This window comes from Capra hircus, chromosome 4 (assembly GCF_001704415.2).
Source record: "Capra hircus breed San Clemente chromosome 4, ASM170441v1, whole genome shotgun sequence".
In the NCBI taxonomy this organism is placed as follows: Eukaryota; Metazoa; Chordata; class Mammalia; order Artiodactyla; family Bovidae; genus Capra; species Capra hircus.
Window position 1 is genome coordinate 94683599 of NC_030811.1, and position 21697 is coordinate 94705295.

Sequence of the window (21697 nt, forward strand, 5' to 3'; positions counted from 1 at the left end):
AAGATTCAATATAGAGATGTTAATTTTTCCAAAAGGAACTATAATTTCAATATAGTCCCATTAAAAATCTCAACAGATTTTCCCATAGGAATTGGCAACTGATTTCTAAATATATATGGAAATATGAATGGTAAAGAAGAGGCCAAGACTCTACCCAAGGAGAACAAAAATTCTGACCAAACAAAATGGTGGGCATAAAGATATCAAGGCCTATCAAGATACAGAATAGTTAAGACAATGTGCTTTGGAATAAAAACAGACAACTTGACCAATGGAACTGAGAAGCAGAATCACAGATACAATCCTCTGATTGAAATGTAGTGCAGTGAGGAAAAGGTGGTCTTTTCAAAAAAATCATCTTTTAAATAAATGTTACTCGTCGACTAAATGTTCATATAAGGGACAAAGACTAATTGTGATCCTTACCCTCAAAGCCACATACACAAATCAATTCTCCAGAGTAGAGAAAAGGTGTGCAACGTGAATATTTGACAACATCCCCACTTCTAGAACATATGAGAAACTTAAGAATCACTGCCTGCTTATTAGCAAACACATGCTAAATAAAGCACTATTACATTTTTATTTTAACAGAAGGCCCTGGCTTTTCACCTTACTTTCAGATACCCAGGATGAACCCTTGGAGTTTTTGTTAATCATTCTCTTCAATAGCTCTACATCCACAGTTGTTCAAGAAAGTTGGTTAATTCTGATTTCTCAGTGTCTTTAACTTACCTAGGCTTCTTTCTACACATATTACCTTTTTGGTGTTTATTTCCAGTGTAAAGTCTCCTCGAATTTACTTTAAGGTTTTCATGTAAGAGGATTTCTAAACCACCAAAACATGAAACATTCTAGGTCTTTGTGCTTACGTTAGAGGTCTCTGAGTTGCAATGATATAATCTGGTCTTCCATTTTTATAAACTAAGCGTGCATTTGACTGCACCCAAGCCCATCGATTGTCTTTCGTAAGAAGCCTGAACACTGTCATGCCACTCTCTCCAGTCTTCATCACTAAAACAAACAAACAAACAAAATTAAATTAGCAAATCTAAAATCAACACAGTAAAGAAAATCTCTGTAATATTTCTGGGTGTAATTCACATATCAACAAAGATGATAAATACACTGATGACTTCTAAGCACAGTATATTAAAATGCATTAAGATAGTTCTTCAGCATTGCTGTTTTTTCCTATTTCAGACTAAATTTATTATTTAAATGATTCAAGGAAAGATTAAGTCAGACAATTCAAGTAATATGTGAAACTATAGGGAGTATAGTTTTGGGGGGGAAATTGTTTTCATTTTTAAAAAGTCTGACATTTTACTCTACAATTTTAAAGTATAATCTGGGCTTCCATGGTGGCTCAGATGGTAAAGAATCAGCCTGCAACGCAAGAGATGCAGGTTCAATCTCTGGGTCGGGAAGACCCCCTGGAGAAGAGAATGGCAACCCACTCCAGTATTCTTGCCTGGAGAATTCCATAAAGAGGAGCCTGGTGGGCTACAGTCTGTGGGGTTGCAAAGAGGCAGACACAACTGAGCAACTAACACTTTCACTATATTAACAAAGTTATGAAATAAATTGATGAGACAAAATGGCCATTTTCAGAGTAATTAAGCTACTCCATTCCTGTGCGGCAGCTAATGAATTAAAAGTGTAACTCCAGTTACTCACAGTTGTGTGATACTGAGTAGAAGCTAATCCAGATAGTTTCTTTAAACACTTTTACATCAGTAATAATCTGAAACATGCCCTCGAGTAAAAGGTATTTTCTCAGTCAAGTTCATGAGAAACTGCAACTTACTCCGGATGTGGTACTCAGCACAGTAGAGCATGTCAGCAGCATGAATAAACTGGTATCCTGATCCTCTCATGCACAGCTCCGCTTCAGTGTAGCCTAAAACAAGTTTTCCTCTGTTTAAAGGGAAAATAACCACAAAATTGAAATTTAACACAAATGAAGTGACCTACATAAATTATTTAGTTATTTTCTGCACTATGTTGACACTCAGAATTTCACACTAGCAGGTAGAAACGAACACATTTCTATAATTGCTCTCTTTTGTATATGTCTGCAAATTTCAGTTTTAGATAACTTTCATGGTCTTCATTCAGGAGAATAATCACTAAAGATGAGTCTAACAGAGTAGATCATATAGATGAAATACAAAATCTTTAATTATATTTTAGAATACTTTTACTTCATTTGGAGGGGCAGGGTTTCTCAAACCTGTATGCATTCCCATACTAGGAAGGAGAAAAGCAGCAACATACTTTGGTTACTGAACTTCCAGGGCAAAAAGTCAAACTACGTACAATGTAAAACAAGCCGGCAATAAATGGATACTGAATCTTATTAATATAAACACATTATCTATAATACAGAAATTGTGGCAATACTGTAAGATATAAAATAAATGATCTGTGAATGTGATGAAATTATTTTAAAAGGCTATGCTACAAACTATGAACTAATACTAGCTACTATGATAATAAACAAAGTTATAAACTATACCATATGGAAAATATATATATAAGACAGACACATTTATAAAATACACATTTGGTAAAATAAACCCGAAAAAGTTTCACTTACTTGGCATCACAACCAGTAGGTGTGAAGTCGAGTTTGTGTTTGGTTCTAAAGATGAAATTTTTGGTTCGAATTTCAAGTATGGATGGTGGCTGCAGGGGAGTAGCTATTGCAAACAAAGCCAACTGAGGTGGAAGCATCGATCCATCTTTCCCTTTCTTGTTCTGTCCATGAAGATATTTCAATCTCCCTTGGAAATTCATTGCCTTAAGAAACAAAAAGTTCATTAAGATGAATGCTGTATAAAGGTTCCATACCACCCCAGTCTGATCACTATGACAGAAAGATATTTTCTGGGCTGTGAGTTTGCCCCGGGGTGAAAAGTGACAAAAGTGGGAAGCTGAGTAGGCATTATAGCCAATAGGAAGCTTTTGGGACTGGCTGGTTGCTTCTACAAAATGTCTGTTAGATCTTCATAGCATATGTCTGTCCTCTGGGGATGGGTGAGAGACTTAGTTTCCAGTCAATCTTTTCCAGAGGAAAGCAGTAAGCCACATTTCTGCTCAACTCCAGTCTGAAGTTAAGAGGTCTGAAGAAAGAGCAAAGCACACAGAATGGAATCCAGCTCTTGGAGAATATAAAAAGTAGAATTTCCTTATACAACTTACCTGTTAAATTAGCATACAATCACTTCATTTTAAGCCTTTTTAAATAAAAGTTTTGTTTTTTTAAACTTTTGAAAAATAAATAAAATGGTTCCTTTTTAAAGGGCTCAATCAAGGCCATTTTCAGTGTTTTGATAATTCCACAAAAGTTCATGAGGCTATCAAATGCTATTGTTGTTCCCTTCTTCCCAGGAAGCTCATTAAAAACATCCTAAAAGATAGTATGAGACTGTCCTCAAGGGACTGCTAAGAGACCCACTCCTTGTTTTAACAGATCACAATAGGAAGACCTACATAGTTTTCTGAGCTTGCAGCTGCCCTAGCATCTATGTCTAGCATGGGTCCGTGCACAGTGCATGCTCAAAATCTATTTCCTGAACAAATGAATTGTGGTAAAGTCAGCAAGTACACATTAATTTTCAAATATACATGGGCTAGATTCCATAGCTCAGAGTATATTTCAAAACTCAAGGAAATCTTTTCTGTAGAGAGAAAACACAACTGTTCAAAAACACTAAAATGAATCCTAAAACCATATAAAGAATGCAGACCTCTATTAGGATAAAGAATAATTTCAGAAGACAGAGGAAACAGACAATCATGACCATGATCAATTTGGTTGCTTAAAACAGTACTGACCAAGCCAAGGGATGACTCTGACGTCCATACGACCCCAGTACAAGGGAGAAAAGGCCCAATTACACAAAGAAATTTCATCTAGAAATACATACTAATTGACCATCAGTACAAGGAAAACTCTCTCAAAGCACAATTCTAATTCCGGGTAAGCAAAATTCAGACATAAACACCCCAACAAAAATCATGTTGTGAACGGATCTGTGGTGGAGTGCACTGTCTTAAGGATACAAGTGAGAGCCTGGACCATCTACCTCCCCTCCTAGTGTCCTCCCTTTGCAGGTCATCCTGGGAATTCACACAGGGTGTTGTGATGGAATTCACTCCAACGCATGAGAGTTCACACTACACAAGAGTGTCTCATACCAGATAAGGACCCTGCAGTGATGAATATGCAACCGTTTTTCTACATGGCAGTTATTCTAGCCCTATGGAAAATGCCGTGATAATTTTTCCATCTAGCAGGCGTTAAACCCAAAGAAGATAATAAGCAGTGTGCCACCAAAAAAGCGCCACATAATTATCTTATACCTACAAAGTCCAAAAGAAGGGCAAAATACAATGGTCAATGTTATTCCATTCAGTCTTTGTTATACTGCATCCTAAAGGATAGAGGCTCTGAGTTACGGAAGATATTTTCAAAAATCTAAAAAGACTTTTAAAAGTTACTTTCCTTTATAAAACTATTTAATTAAGTAGATTTTTATAACCCAAACTCAAATACATTCAGATTTGTTTCACTTTTCTTTTTAATTTTCTACAACTTCATAATAAATGCCAGTATAAGATGCTACACCTTACCAGAAAACCAGATGAATTATCTAGCAGACACCTGAGTCGGCAGACGAAGCACCTCTCCATAAATGAAGAGTTCTCTGGAGGAATCTGGTCTGGGTCATAATACATGGCTGGCTGGGAGAGTCCATTAGCTTCTATAGAAATAAATAGCAACGCAAAGTTACTTTCCGTTTTGCTAAAAATTAAGTATTTGGGCTTCTCAGGTAGTCCTAGTGCTAAAGAACCCGTCTGCCAGGGCAAGAGACAGAAGAGACATGTGTTTGGTCCCTGGGTTGGGAAGATTCCCTGAGGGAGGGCCTGGCAACCCACTTCAGTATTCTTGCCTGGAGAATCCCATGGACCGAAGAGCCAGGCAGGCTACAGTCCACGAGGTCGCAAAGAGTCAGACACAACTGAGCAATTTAGCACAGCACAGCACAAGTGTCTGAATAGCTGAAATCTGTGTTCATTTCTAAACCAAAGCTATATTCTGATTATAAAAAAAAATCACTTTCAGAAGAGGAGCTAGTGAAAAGAAATTAAAACTTATTGAATAATACTTTTACTACATAGAACTTTACCTATTCAGCTGTTTTTATTTCTACTGAGCTATCACTGTCAACAATTTCTATATTTTCTAACACCTTTCTTCTCCTTTTTAACATTTTTACATATGTACGGAGACACTGCTTTTGTTGAAAAAAGTATTTTTTAATTCCTCCATCTGCCAGTTTGCTTTTATATTTGGTGTATTTTAAACACAGAACAATCTATACACACTCCAGAATTAACCTTGTACATTCCATCCCCTCTTTCACAATAATGTAAGAATTATTTTTATACACTATATTACTGAGTATATGGCTATACTTTATCACTTGGAATTCATCAATGGCTGTCATCTCTCGAGGTCCTCCTTAGGTCATCAGGCTTCTTGTGACCTGGTTCTGGCCCACGGCTAGAGATTCATGTCTTTCCCCTTCTTCCTCATCTTCACTGTGGAGTTCCATGCCCCTAAAGATTCTCTGCCTCCTTTCAGAGAATTCAATTCCCAACACTACCTTTTGGTAAACATTCTTACCATCAATTCTTTGTCCAGAGTCTGGACACTGTTGAGGATTTAACGCCCAGTGCAGCTGGCGCTGAAATTCAGCTCGGTCTTCGGTATGGATCAGTTCATACACACTCTGATGGATGACATCAGACTAAAGAAAAAAGAAACAAAGAAATTAACAAGTAGTGCTGATTTTTAAAAGAACTTCCTTGGTGCCTCAGTGGTAAATAATCTGCCTACCAATGCAGGCGACACAGGAGATGTGGGTTCAATCGCCAGATTGCGAAGATCCTCTGGAGGAGGAAATGGCAACCCACCCCACTATTCTTGCCTGGAGAATCCCAAGGACAGAGGAGCCTAGCGGGCTACAGTCCATAGGGTTGCAGAGTCGGATGTGACTGAGTGACAGAGCACACATACACTGATTTTTTAAAATGTGGTTTATTAATTTCAAAACCTAGTTGCTCGATTACAGGGTGCTTTTTAGTAGTGATGTATGCAAATCAAACAATTGCAAAGCTCTCCTGGAATTCAAAACAAGAAAAGTTTAGAAAGACACTACAGCTGACAAATCAAAGGTTATTTGTCATCGCTTCCCTATGTGAACCACTTTTTAGTCAAAATAAGTCACGTTCCTGTTCCTTAACTGCAACACGTTAGGTTCTGCTGATTTTTATTTATTGATCTTTTAAAATAGAGCCTCTTATACAGAGTGAAGTAAGTCAGAAAGAGAAACACAAGTATCATATATTAACACATATATATGGGATCTAGAAAAACAGTACTGATGAACCTCGTAGAGAATGAACTTGCGGACACAGCAGGCAAGGTGCAGAAGGGACGAACTGAGAGAAGAACACTGACACACACATGCTATCATGTGCAGAACCGGCAGTGGGAAGTTGCTACACACCACAGGGAGCCCAGCCCGGCGCTCTGGGATGACCTAGAGGGCTGGGGAGAGGGGAGGGAGGCTTAAGAGGAAGGGGGTACATATATATAAAATTATGACTGATTTGCATTGTTGTACAGCAGAAACCACACAACACTGTAGGACAATTTTCCACCAATTAAAATTTTTTAAAAAATCTTCCTTTGACAAAACTTGTCTGAACATTCAGTTAAATTTGACTTCTCTCAGCTTGAAGTATTACATATTTCCTTCCCTGCTCTCTAACAATTTTCCTGACATGAAATTTTGACTTCTAGTAGATTCCCTAAGATTAAGGGATATTGCCTTTACAAAGGTCAGAGTCTTTCCTCCACCTCTTGCTTCTCAGCATTTACTACAGTGCTGAGACCTTAGCCTTTCCGCCATTAGTGTTCTAACTTTTTTATTGCAACTCACAGCAAGAAATATTTTCCATCCATTGTGTGTGTTTGCTGTGTGCATATAGACATGGAAAAAAGTTCCACAGAGAGCTTTTATGTGTGACAATATTGTGTTTCCTATTTTATTTGAAGCAGCTAAAAAGAATGACTGGTGATCCTCTGTATCAATTTCATCAACCACTCATGAGTCATGACCTGCAGTTTTAAAAATGGTGCCATAAACCACCATCAATGTCAGATATAAATGTTTTCTTAAAGAATATCCAGGTTAGGTATAGATATGAAGAAAAAAAACAGATTGGGAAATAGCTAAGCTTTTTTATTTCTTAACTGTTATGAATCAATCAAATAATAATTAAGCTAGTTATGTAATGAAGTTTCTAACAGGTTTTTCCATGGACATTAATACATTTCCTTTAAAATTCAAAAATACTTAGGTCTGGTGTCAGGAGCCAGATTCCACCTCTTTAGCTATCCGGACTTGAACCTTCCTATGAACCTTTTCTTCTAACATGAAGTCATCTCTATGCCATTCATTACACAACTGCCAGAGTTATCTTATGAAATACAGATTGGAGCACATGCATTCCCTTCAACGAAAGTATTTAGTGGCTTCTATAGTGTGTATGGCATAATTTAAACTTCAGGCCACATGACAGTGCAGACAGTGTTATTCGACATCAGTCTTGGCATCACCTGTTGAGCCTGTTAGAAATAAAATACATGGGCTCCACTATGACATACTGAATTAGATTATATGGGACTGACACTCATCAATTTAATGACGTTTTATCAAGTTTTTCAGTGATTCTTAAGAACATTAGAAATTAAGAACTACTGATATGTAACAGTAGCAAGCATTCAAGGGTACTTACAAACTGTTCCCAAATCATATTGGATGTTTTCGCCTCTCAAATACACAGAACACCTTACGAATCCATATTCACCATATACTTAGTACCATTAAACCAGACACACTTACCTCCTTCAAGGCCTTCCAGCCTACTACCTAGAGTATGGCTAGCTCTTCTTCTCTGCATTCCCTCCACAACTGTCCACTCATCTGGAGCCCACAATCTCTTCAGATTAAATACCATTTCCTTCAGGAAAACTTTTATAATCCACACAAGTAGGAATTAAAGGGATAAGCCACAGTATTTTGCTTGTACCTTTACATATCACCTCATTCATTTCATAGTTACCACTTGCCCTCCAATTTCCATAACTAATTTGATGGCAAATATTCTCCTGTCTGCCCCCATCCCAACCCCATCTGTTCTTTCTTATACATAAGAATTCCTTATAAATGAAAGAGGAAACACAAAACCCATGAATCACATGTACCTTTAAGGAAATTATAATGCAGTAAAATATTAAAAGCATAAAAATATATTAGCTGCAAACATATACTTTTTTATTCTATAACATATATATTTCAATTACATTTTAATCTAAAAATTGTCACGTGTCCCTACAGTATACGATAAATAAAAAGTAGTAAGTTAATGTTCAAAAAAGAATTTTTTAATGACCTAAGGAAACTATATTTACCTGCTGAAACCCCAGGTAATCTTGTATGGTGGAAGAAGCATAGAAAACCAAAGCATCTGTAGTGACAACCAGTACAAAGCCATTTAGTGCCTGCAACGAGAAAAGTTAGAAAATTAGTAATGTGACTAACTAACAGTATTATCATCTGTTAAGTATTGACTTCAATCAAGGTTATTACTTTTACTGATGAAAAATCTCTTAAATCGTTAAAATGATTACACCCCAGAAATGCAGACACACCACACCCCTAGTGGTGAAAAGAATCCATTCTTTTGATTTGGCCAAAGAAAATCTTAGAGCTCACTGAATACTCAATCACAATAACTTGAATAGAATATTGATTTCTTCTTCCTCATGCGCTATAGATTTTGTTTTTAATATACTGGACATGTTTTCTAAACATAATTGTATACATATCATTTACTACACTCTGTCACACTACTTTTAAAGGAAGATAGCATGTAAAGATGTTGATTAGAGCCTTAAAAGAAATTTGATAGCAGAAAATCTCTGTGTAAAGGTAGTTTAAGCACTAATGCACTTTGAAATTTAGATACTCTCAAAGTATTATAAAACACTGAAAACATTTTTGTTTTAGAAAAGGAATACAAATGGACTATACATTAGAACTAATATATACATGTAAGACAAGTATATAGCAAATTAAGTTCTATTTAATATAATTACTAATAATATTTAGGTTTAAAGCTATCATATTTTATAGATGTTATTTCTATCTGTTAACCTATATACTATGCTACTTTTTCCACTTTGCCTCCGTTGGGGCAATTATTTTTTTATTATCCCTTTTTCTTTCTTTTAGTTTAGAAGTTATGCTCTCTTTTCCTGTTCTTTTAGTGGTTGTTTGAGTCCTATGTTAATATCTCTATATGGTAATAAAAGTATTTAGATCACCCTAAGAATTCATTGTGATCACATCTTTTAAATCTCAAGCCCTCATTACTGCCTGCTTGAGTTCAACTCAGTACTTGTTTTTCTTCATGCTATGTGCGCTGATTGTTAAACCCTCCTGAGACACTCTTTTCTCTGTAAAGCGAGACATGGAATGGTTTAGTTTAAGAACCACATAGTTTTGAGTCAGAATTTGGACTAGATTCTTCTGTCTCTTACCAACAGTGTGGTTTTGTTATTTACCAGTTCGAGCTTTTGTGTCCCTGACTGAAAAACAGGCTCTTTATCAGGTGGATAGGATGACTGTGTCTCACCTAACGCAGTACCTGGTATAGAGCTGGCACTCACCTCCGGTGAGGCAACATGCAGCTGTGGAAATGAGCAGATCAAGTATTACCAGATCATGCTTTGTGAACTACAGGGACACACAAATGATAGCAAGTAGTCTGCTCAGCACTTACTAAAATGTTACACACCAGACAGGACGCATGCTCAGTAATGAGATTCACAAATGAACAAGCCGTCGCCCCTGTGCTTATGATGCCCACACACTAGTAAATACCCTCACTGTCAGACGGGGTGAAAGAAACACAGTGTCTGTCTTCCTTTTCACTCCAATCCCTTTCAGCTTCAGGATCCCTAGTCTATATTATACTTCTAAGAGCCTGACTATACAGACAGCAAACAGCACCTACTCTTTAACAATCACTTTTCTCAATGGTTTCTTATGGATTCAAGTAACTTAATTCCCTCAGCAATCCACAGAAGTAGGTGTCACAGTCCAGTTTGTAAATCGAGGACACGGAAGTGAAGAGCCGAGAGCTACGAACAAGCTGAACCACAAGGGAGAGGTTGGCTCTAAAGTTTGCCCGCGTAGCATTGTGCGTCGTACCGTGATCTGCTACCTTTAAGCGTTACTAATCACCAACTGTTGTATGGCTGTAACTCACAAAATCACAACTGGGATCTGAGATCCTTGACTTCACATATTACGCCTTATTATGCCTGGCAATTTCCCCAGGATGAAGAATGGCAATGGCACCCACCAAGAACTAAAATGTCTAATGATTAACACCCTCCAAATTGAGCATTCTTAAATTTCACTTGGTTGTAGTAGGGCTATGTCCATTACTGCTTTTTTTGTTTGTTTGTTTTGAAAATATCTTCCTTCCAGACAACAGTACCCATCGATCATATGCATATTATTTTGGAGAATATCACGTTTTCTGAAGAGTGAAAGAAATTTAGTACTTTCCAAGAAGCTCATTAGTGTATTCCAGAAGACATGAAGATAATTTAGGGTATGCCAGTAACTTTTAGACAAATGTTAACTGTCAGAAATAAACCAAAAAGCCTCTCAAAAATATACATGCACATATCAGTTATATATATATACATATATATATATATAAATGATCTGAAATACCATGTGGAATGAAGTTATACTGAATTACTATCTCAGCAAGTTAAAAGAAGGAATAAATTTGGTAATTACATACTAACAAAATTATTATTATTAGTCTCAGTCACAACTATCTGAAAATCATGTTGAGCTACACTTACTATTTAATAAGAGAAATGAACTGCAATTAACACTGTTATTTATAATTTGAACTGTTATTTCAAAAATGAAGCTATAGATTTTAATAAGCACAATATTAGGTGTCACCAGACAGAACGTATATGCATAATGAAAAGATACAAAAGTTACTTATTGTTTTATTTTCATTCCTTATAAGACAGTAATAAATTTAATAAAGAAAATAAATATTTTAAACTTTTGTTAAATATTTAAAAATATTTTCTTCATGTGCCTCGTTTGTTAAAACCAAAGGCAAAGACTCACCAAAGTTATAAGCCAAATAGTGTGCTGTACCTCTGGACATATCCTCTTTGGTAACTAGTTGATAACCACACATTATGGTAACTGTACATAATGAAATATCCCATCTTCACATGTCTACTATGCTTTTGGTCATCTACTTCATATGGGAGAATAGGTACTGTCCTAAGGAAGGGTTTCCCAGATTGTGGTAGTGCTAAAGAACCCACCTGCCAACGCAGGAGACCTAAGAGACAGGGATTCCAACCCTGGGAAGATCCCCTGGAGGAAGAAATGGCAACACACTCCAGTATTCTTGCCTGGAAAATCCCATGGACAGAGGAGCCTGGGTGGGCTACAGTCCATTGGGTTGGAAAGAGTCAGACATGGCTGAAGTGACTTAGCACGTCCTAAGCAAACTGTATAGTATGTGATGCCTCCTGCTGGAGAATAATCTACAAATGGCATAAAACAGAATTAATGATGGACTATTCATTTTAAATATTTAAATGCTTCCAATTTTTAGAACAATTAAAAAGTGAACACCAGCTTGCAGCAGTATATTTTTATTCTGGGCCCTTGACATAGGATATGTTGACAATCTGTCTAAATGTTTTAGAGAGAAAATAAAAATCACTGGCCGATAATTTAAGCCAGTTTAAGATAAGAAGTATGAAGCATGCCACATTTGTCTGTTTTCACCTGAGATAAAGAACTTCCTTATTACGTTACTACATGAACCGAGATGTATTTAATCACATTGTGTGTGTGTGTGTGTGTGTGTGTGTGTCTGTGCGTGTGGTGTGTGCGTGCACACACACGCTCAGTCATGTCCAACTCTTTGTGACCCCCATGGACTGTAGCCTGCCAGGCTCCTCTGTCTATGAGATTTCCGAGGCAGGAATACTGGAGTGGGTTGCCATTTCCTTCTCTAGAGGATCATCCCAACTCAGGGATCAAACTGGCATCTCTTGTGTCTCCTGCAATGGCAAGCAGATTCTCTACCATTGTATGACCTGGGAAGCCCGCTATGTTTAATCATATTAAGCAGCAATTATTAGAATGCTTTCCTGTGACCTAAGGGGTCTTTGTGTTTCAGCTAATATATCAATACATAGAAATCCTCAGCCAGAGGCAGGAGGATGACTCATGGTTATTTAACTTTTTTCTAACATAATGGAAGCAAAAGTTAATTTTCCCTATCAGGGATTTGAACACAATTATAAAATTATAATTTGTTATATACAATTTTATAAATTATAATAAAGTGTTATAAATTACCAGGTTACACTTAAGCATTTACTTAATGAATGGAGTTACTGAAACTTACAGCTACTTTTTATCACAGTTGCAAATTAAGCTCACATCTCAGTTCATTGGGTAGAATTAAAAATCGTTATGTAGAATTAAAAGTTCTGTAGAATTAAAAATCTGTAATAATAGTACAGATTACAGCACACATCCTTTAAATTTTGAGTTTCTTCTCTTTACTATTTTTAAATTGAAGTAGAGTTACTTTGCAGCACTGAGTTAGTTTCAAGTGTACAGCAAAGTGATTCAGTTATGCATATGTACATTCTTCACAGCATACATCTTCATTCTTTAACAGAATAAATATCTGAGAATTTAACAGAGAATCAAGCATTTTATCGGTTCCAAGAGACAGAAAAATAGGAAAAGATTTCAAATACTTTCACAGACAAATCTACCAGAAGCTCTCAGAGTTCTAATGCATGACAATAGGGCCGATAGAGGCTTAAAAAAATCTATAGCACGTTGCTAAGTCATACACAGCTGCTCAAAGAAAATATAGTTACAAGAACACATTGTTCAGGTTAAGAACAATTTCAAACTATTGAATAAAATTCTTTTAATGGAACTATATTCCTAAAAACATATACCTAAAACCAATGTCTTAATGGGAACCTTTAAAATGATCTAGAATTTCTTGCTATTCAAAGAAATGCAACAGGGAAAGTGATAACTAGACTTCTAATACTTCATAAAATTCCATTTATTCATGTACTAGCATTATACCAACTACTGTAGTTCAGATGAAATTGCTATGAATCACTGAGTCCTAAAGAAACGAGGCACAGTTAAAAGGCTGTTAACTAATTTTCCATTTATAATGGTTCTAATGAAAAAAACTCTATCTACTACAATTTACCTGTAGTAAGAATTCTCCTTCCTGCAAGTTCAGGCCTTCTCTGAATTTGCTTCTACAGTTGTCCTGGACTCCATTTCTGTCAGCTGGGGAGGACTTTAATGCAACTAGGGAAAAAAAGATGGAAAAACAAGGATACAGTAGTTAGTTTTTAAAATAAGTGATTTCAAAGAGCACTAAGAAAAAAAAAAAACAAAAACCTATGTACACCGAAAAAAGAATTTGAAAAATTGGTATCTATTGGTACTGCAATGACTAAGTAAATAGTCCTTTGCCAATGGGTGGTTTCTAATGTCAGCTGACAGATTCTTAAAGACAATTTTTGATGAGTTCAGTATATGATTTTTGGTATATTACTTAAGAAGTTTCAAGTAAACTGTTTCCCAGGTGGCATGACTGGTAAAGAACCCTTCCTGCCAATGCAGAAGACCCAGGTTTGACCCCTGGGTGGGGAAGATGCCCTGGAGAAGGAAATGGCAACCCACTCCAGTATTCTTGGCAAAGCCCATGGACAGAGGAGCCTGGTGCGCTATAGTCCCTGGGGTCACAAAGAGTCGGACACAACTGAGCACACATTATTATTATTCAAAGAACTGTACGGCATTGCTATCACACTCCTCTGGTTCTCATCTATTTAGAATAATAAGGTTCCTCACAACATAATCTATTAAAAAAAATTAATCTCTCTATATAATCATCTAACTTCTGTGAACTAGGGGCGGTAAGAGAAAGAATCTATCAAACCCCTTATTAAAGAGATATATGTCCATTAAAGTTAGGGTCCTCTAGTTTTAGGGTAAAAAAACCTGTTAGTATTGTTATTAACTTCATATGAAACTTATAAATCAACTCATGGAGAATTAACATCTTTATGATGCTGAATCAGTCTGTCCAAGAACATGTATGTTTCTTCATTTGTTCAAGTCTCCATTCTTTGTCCCACTAGAATGCTTTAAAGTTGTCCACAAAAAAAGATTCACACATGTATTTTTATGTCTGTTCCTAGGTATTACACCTTGTAACGTGGCTTCTCTTTCATTAAGTGAAGTGGTATCACTCAGTTGTGTCTGACTCTTTGCAATCCCATGGACTGTAGCCTACCAGGCACTTCTGTCCATGGGATTTTCAGGCAAGAGTACTAGCTAACTGCTCGTGGACTGCTTATGTGAAGGAGAGGCGGATGGGATGGTGAGATGCTTCCAGTATGAGATACCATGCTCTCAAGCAGCATGTATCACCACCTTCCCATTTCTCTCCCGTGTGTGTATGTGCGTGTATGCATTTAGTCTGGGAGACAGCACAGCTGAACAAAAATAATAACAGCCACCATTTACTTATTCAGTGTTTTCCTGAGCACTCTCAAATATTCTCTCAGTTAAAACATGTGGGCATTGGTATGACAGAGAACTGAGTTCAAATCTCAGCTCTGCCATTTCCTAAATGTGGGAGCTTTTTGAGCCTGTCTCCTGGTATGTAAAATGGTAATTGAGAAAACAAAAAATTACCCTGCAGGAGCTGTTGTAAAAAATAATTCAAATATATGTGAAATTTCCAGTACAGAGGAACCAGTATTACTTCAGTAAATGGTCGCTTTACTTATTAGCAGTACTTCCCAGAGCTTATGGATTTCCCTTTTCTAAAGTATGGACGTTTAGACACAATTATAATACCTTTCTATTTTACTGATCTTTTTGTAACCTGTGATATTTGAATAAGAGAAGCCATTAAGCAAAACAAACCTTGACAATCTTTTTAAGATCTCTTACTTCATTAAATTTTTATGTGCTAAGTATAATTGGGCTCAGTGATAAACCAGAGATTTATTAATAACCAAATTTCCTCTCAGTTTGAGAAAAGCGTTCCATATAAAACATTTTCATGTTTGAAGTCTATTTTCTGGTAAATCACCAACGCATGTGTCACATTTCAACCTTATGCCAAGTTCTGGCCTTTGCAACTTTTAAAACATGTCTCTGCAAGAAGAGGCCAAAACACTGGCCTCTGAATATAACAATTCCAAAAGGCCACAGAACAGATTTCCTTAGGCCAAAAAACAGTTTGAGGTAAACTAACTGATCTAATAGTTCGCCAAGACCAAAGGAAAAGGTTCAATATCTTCTCACTGAAAGGTAGAGGACGGAAAGGTTCTTCTCCCCTTTATATCCTGTTTCTCCCCTTTATATCCTGTAAGTTCTCTTGTTTGCTTTCTAGCGGCTGCACTTGCTGGAATCCATTGAAGCCTCACAATGTCAGGGTTAACTACACTCTCCTACTTTTCCAAAAGCTCCAGCATGAAAGAGAGGAGCACTGACAGGCAAGAATACTGGAGTGGGTTGCCATTCCCTTCTCCAGGGGATCTTCCTGACCCAGGAATCGACCCAGGTTTCCCACACTGCAGACAGATTCTTTATGGTCTGAGCCGCCAGGGAAGCCCAATATATATACCACCATGTGTAAAATAGCTAGCTTCTGGAAGCTGCCGTACAGTACGTGGAGCTCATCAGTGGCTCTCGGATGACCGAGAGGGGTGGGATGGGGGTGAGGTGGGAGGGAGCTCAAAAGGGAGGCTGTGTATCTATACTTATGGCTGATTCACTTTGTTGTACAACAGAAACTAGCACAACATTGTAAAGCAATTATACTCCAATAATACAATACAATAAAAGGCAAAAAAGTTATACCAAATATTGGTAAGATTTGTTCTTAAGAAAACAAAATCCAAACCCTGATATTATGAAAGAAGCAAAGTCATCCTAAAAATAGATATGAATAGTGTCAAATTTAAATGTCTAAATTAAATCAGGAATCTTTTAAAATTAACTTTCAATCAAAACAATCTATGTCAATTCCCACTAGTATTACTGGACTGCTGAGAAGCTGAATAAGAAATGAAAGAGGCCATTCATCTCAGTAACTTGTTTCTGGTCTTGTATGGGAGATATCAGCCAATGTAATTAGACATTAGACAGACTCTGCCTTTAAGTAGGGCATAGAAGCTATGGAAATAAAGAACTGGAAAAGAATGCCAAATATATTAAGTACCAGCATGGAATTTAATTAAAATATTAGAGAAACTTGAAAGAGACAAAGTATAAACTCTTTCTAAACAACAATACTTACAGTTCTAACTATTGGAGGGACAATACTTAATAGGTATAACTACTGCTTAAGTAGGAAAAGTGACGAGTGCATTTTGGAGGAGGATCACTAGGGTTCTTCCAAAGACAAGCAAACAAGTACTTATGTTGCTCTCATCTTTAAGGCTAATAATCACTTAAGAATTTAAGTAAATATTGTGCAAAGATCAGTCCAGGAAGGGTACACTCCCTTCCCATTCTCCCCTAAAAAAATATTCATACGACTTTTTAGAAAACTCAGATCCTAGAGACTTGCTCCAAATTATGTAATTTTTGCCCTTCCATGAATCTGTCCTCTATTTCTTGATTTCATACCTACCACCTCTGCCTTCTAGGAGATGTATTAATTAATAATACTCACTTTCACATGCACATTTCTTGCCTTGATTAGAAAGCAACAGAAGAGTAAGAAGCAGATGTGGGGAGATGACCTTCCTACCACCTGAGTGCCCTTCAATAATTTCCTTAGTAATAATGTGTGATACTCAGAGCTCACACTCTATGCCAAGCCATTTCCAGGTATTACATCTTACTTAATCTTCACAAGAGTTATAAGAGACTGGCCTTATTGTCCTTTCAGTAGATTAGGAAACTGAGACTTAAGAAGGTTAAGAAACTTTCCCAAGGTTATACCTTGAAATGGTAAAGCCTAGATAAGAACCCAGGGAGCTAGACCCCAATAGCATGAGCTATTACCAGCCACCTAGCAGACTTCTCCCCCATGCTAACCACCTGTGATCTTTCCTTTCCTCATCTTTAAATCAGGACAGTGATACCTCTGGAGACAAATTCTTATGAGGGCTAAAATAGCATGCAGAGTACTTGGGTAATGCCTGAATCTGTAACTGACAGTCAAGTATAGAGAGAACAGGCTGTACCCTGAGTTTATACACCCTCAAACCATGATGGCAGCTGACAATAAAAGTTACACACCAGGGATAACTGAGTGTTTTCTCATCTCTAACCAGGGAGCATTAATGAGTGTCTGATAGGACTGCTATGATGACTATAAACATAAATTTGAAGGTATTTCAAACTTACAAGTTGTTATAAAAATTACATGCATAATCAGATGGAGAAGACACTTTAATCATCACACCCCTGGAATTAAATACATGGTGGTTTACAGAAACAAAATATACTATCTGAAAACAAGTCATGAGTCAATTCTGCTACTGGGAAATCTCTGCCCTACTGCACAGACCTTGTTAAAACCCTTCCCTCATCTGTAGGAACAGCCATCTTCCAAATCTGCTGTAAAGCTCTGACTTTGAGCATTCAGTGGGATATTAAGGTTACAGACCATCACAATATTTCAACTATTTCCTCTTTGAGAGATCAGTGAAACAGCTGTACAAGAATTTAATTGATAACAGAATTTAGAGTGTAAATATGTCACAGCATTATCGGATTATAAGATTCTAATTATTACCAACTGATTCAAGCCTTTTTCCCCAAATTCAAGTCTTATTCCCACATGCACTTAACTGTATCCATGTTTCTTAACATGGCACTTTCTTTCCTTACATAGCAAAGCTGAGATTTCCATTTCTCCCTACAAGCCAAATATTTCCTCCTCATAAACATGCTCTGAATTGTTAAGAGAGAAATTCACAGGGAACAAATATTGGCATGTAGTAAACTATACCTTGTATTTTGTTACTATTGTTGGCATTTAAACAGAAGGATGTCATGATAAATGCCTTGCCAGGAAAAAGCATAAGTCTTTTTAATCTCTGTTGATATAAATTCAATTTCTTTTACAATAATATTTATCACCCCCTTTATTACCTCTGGCAGGAAAAGTTTAAGTTCTATTCCCACATTCATATAAGCGTGTAAGAGAGCAAAACTACCACCAAAAATTAAAAAGGGCTAAATAAAGCAGTATTTATTGAATAGAAGGGCTTCCCTGGTGGCTCAGAGGTTAAAGCGTCTGCCTCCAATGCAGGAGACCCGGGTTCGATCCCTGGGTCGGGAAGATCCCCTGGAGAAGGAAATGGTAACCCACTCCAGTATTCTTGCTTGGAGAATCCCATGAATGGAGAAGCCTGGCAGGCTACAGTCCACAGGGCTGCAAAGAGTCGGACACGACTGAGCGACTTCACTATACTATACTATACTACTGAATATAAAAAATACTATATTACTTAATACTACATACCCCAATTGAGTATCAATGAGTATTTACAAATAATTTCCAATCATATATAAGTGTACCTAAAGGGAGTTTCTTCTAGATCCTTTGAGGTAATAAGATATTTCGCTTCAGTAACATGAAGTTTGCTTTTTGGTAAACGAAGTATTGCCCTTTTGTGAGAAAGAAGAAACTGAAGTTTAAAAAAAAACTGAGACGACCCAGAGAGATGGTACGGGGAGGGAGGGGGGAGGTGGGTTCAGGATGGGGAACACGTGTATACCTGTGGCGGATTCATGTTGATGTATGGCAAAATCAATACAATATTGTAAAGTAATTAACCTCCAATTAAATAAATTTATATTAAACAAAAACAAAAACCCATGTTGCATTCTAGGAGAATATATATATACTATATTTTCCTAAGTCTCTAGGAGACAAAGATGTATATAGTTCAGTGCTTTCTGATAACAGTCACAGATTATTTTTTCTACCTGGAAGTTTTTACTCACCAAGGCAGAATAAAAGTAAATTTGGTTTTTAAAAATCCAAATGTTAGTTTATAATGAGTGAATGTAGGCTAAAGTGGTAGTTACTGTCTTTTTTTAGCAAATCTAAAAAAAAAACAACCCATCATTCTCAAGTTGAAAAAGTCCTTAAAGTTAGATCAAGTGGAAACTATCTAACTTACTCTCCATCAAGTGGAAACTGACTTTGAATGATATTACTCAAAATTTTTCAGTTTTACATTTTAGTTACGTGCAACTCTACTGTAACTACATGTTAGGCCTCTGAATTAATGAAACCAACTAGAGCAATTAGTTTACCTTTTCAGTGGGAACTGAGCTGCATTTGACTTTCCATGTAAACAGTGAAATTAAAACTGCATTCTAAGTAGGAGAATTTAATCAACCACAGCAGTGATTCTCAAACTTTCTCAGACATCAGAATCATCTGGAAGACTATTAAAACACATTGTGGGACCCCAGCCTCTAGAATTCTGATTCTGCAGGCCTAGTATGGGGCCCCTCAGTCTGCTTCATTAACAAGTTCCCAAGAGATGCTGAAGAGAAGGTACCACTGCTCTGAGTGACTCAGAAAATCAAGATTGAGGAAGTAACTCACAATGTTCTGGATCTCATTCCCTCAAGTCCTCTAAAATTATCATTCATCTGCTTAAAGAGTTCATTATTAACATGAATGTCTTCAGGAAGGAATTCTCATCTGAATTTTATAAAGATGAAAGTAGAACCACAAAACTGACGACTGAAACACAGGGCAGTAACAAGAAATTCTGTTCGTCCAGCTGGCCCGTGAACAACATGGGGTTTGATCTGGGCAGGTCCACATATATGTGGGTTTTTTCCCCAGTAAATAACACAGCACTACATGATCCATGACGGGCTGAATCCATGGATGCAGAGCTTTGGCTAGAGAGGAACCATGGGTGTGGAGAGCTGACTATAAAGTTTCATGCCTGTTTCTGACTAATCTTCATGTTGTGCAAGGGTCAACTGTAAACAATTTTAATTTCAGAATCTGGTTCACAAAGATCTTACTATTTAGGATAAATCCACTACAAACTTACAACATCAGGCAGGCAAGCATTCGTGCTGTTCATGCTGAGAATATGAAAGCTGTGGAACAGTGAGGATACAGGTCTAATCTAAAGCCACAGGGTTAGGTAACTGAACCACCTCCAAGTCCCCTTCCTGCTGGTGTTCTCCTTACACAACAATCTCCCTCTACTGGGCCAGGACAAGCAGAGGGGAGCTACCTCTGTGACAAAGAGACTAGACACTATCAACAGTCCAGTGGACAACAGCATGTTCTGTAAAACCGACCATAAAAGCACTCTCACACCATGCGGGCAAACTTAAGGCTGAATGAAGTGAAAGTGGCTTGGTCATGTCCAACTCTTTGCAACCCTATGGACTGCAACCTGCCAGGCTCTTCTGTCCCTGGGATTCTCCAAGCAAAAATACTGGAGTGGGTAGCCATTCTCTTCTCCTGGGGATCTTCCAGACCCAGGGTCAGAACCCAGGTTCCCCACCCCCCCTTTGTAAGCAGATTCTTTACCATCTCTGAGCTACCAGGGAAGCCCAATTTAAGGCTAAAAGAATTCAATACAGACAACTTTAGGTTCCAGTTGGTCCAATTTTACTGTTTCCCCTCTCAACCTTCCACTGTGGGCACCTGGATGGCTTAATGTTTTCTATGGACAACCAAGAACCAGAAATTACTTCCCCTAGTATTATTATTTTTCTGTGGACTTAAATTTCATTTTAGTTTGTACTTTCAGGTGTAATTTTCTCCTTGACCCTCTAAGAACTTGAAACACCAAATGAGGTCATCTTTGAGCAAGCATCACCATAATGATGTTTGCTGAAACTGTATCACAATTTCATGTTACACATACACGCACACATGTGCTTTCCTCTCTCTCTGCCCATTCCTAAAACATTTTATCTTTGGTATTTTCCTCTTATTCTATAGGCTTTCCCCAAGAATATTTTTTTTTCATTTTCATGGTTTAAAATACTATTCCAATGACACTATGATGACTCCCAAATTTAAATCTCCAGCTATGAACAAATAAATGAATTTGACCAACAGATTAAAAATGATTGATCACCCCATGCACCTCTGGTCAATTAATCTATGACAAAGGGGGCAAGACTACACAATGGTGGAAAGACAGTGTCTTCAACAAATGGTGCTGGGAAAGCCGGACAGCTACCTGTAAAAAAATGAAATCAGATCATTCTTTAATACCATACACAAAAAATAAGCTCAAAATGGATTAAAGACTTAAATGAGAGACTGGATATTATACAACTATAAAAACATAGGCAGAACACTCTGTGACATAAGTCACAGCAAGATATTTTTGATCTGCCTCCTAGAATAATGGAAATAAAACCAAAAATAAACGGGGCCAAATTAAACTCAAACACTTTTGCACAAC

General features: G+C 37.1%; 1 protein-coding gene and 1 non-coding gene across 2 annotated transcripts in view; one reads left to right on the plus strand and one right to left on the minus strand.

The window, feature by feature from the left end:
* Positions 1 to 21697, minus strand: part of AHR (aryl hydrocarbon receptor) — a 51008-nt gene that overhangs the window by 8319 nt on the left and 20992 nt on the right. Inside the window, exons 3-9 of the mRNA XM_018047352.1 lie at positions 13459 to 13562; positions 8555 to 8644; positions 5699 to 5822; positions 4642 to 4772; positions 2603 to 2805; positions 1811 to 1920; positions 873 to 1014 (exon numbers count right to left, since the gene is read on the minus strand). Coding sequence (XP_017902841.1) covers positions 873 to 1014; positions 1811 to 1920; positions 2603 to 2805; positions 4642 to 4772; positions 5699 to 5822; positions 8555 to 8644; positions 13459 to 13562 — 904 coding nt within the window. The remainder of the gene's footprint in view (positions 1 to 872; positions 1015 to 1810; positions 1921 to 2602; positions 2806 to 4641; positions 4773 to 5698; positions 5823 to 8554; positions 8645 to 13458; positions 13563 to 21697) is intronic.
* Positions 18502 to 18573, plus strand: TRNAW-CCA. Its single transcript has one exon. It is a non-coding gene; the product is annotated as a tRNA-Trp (tRNA).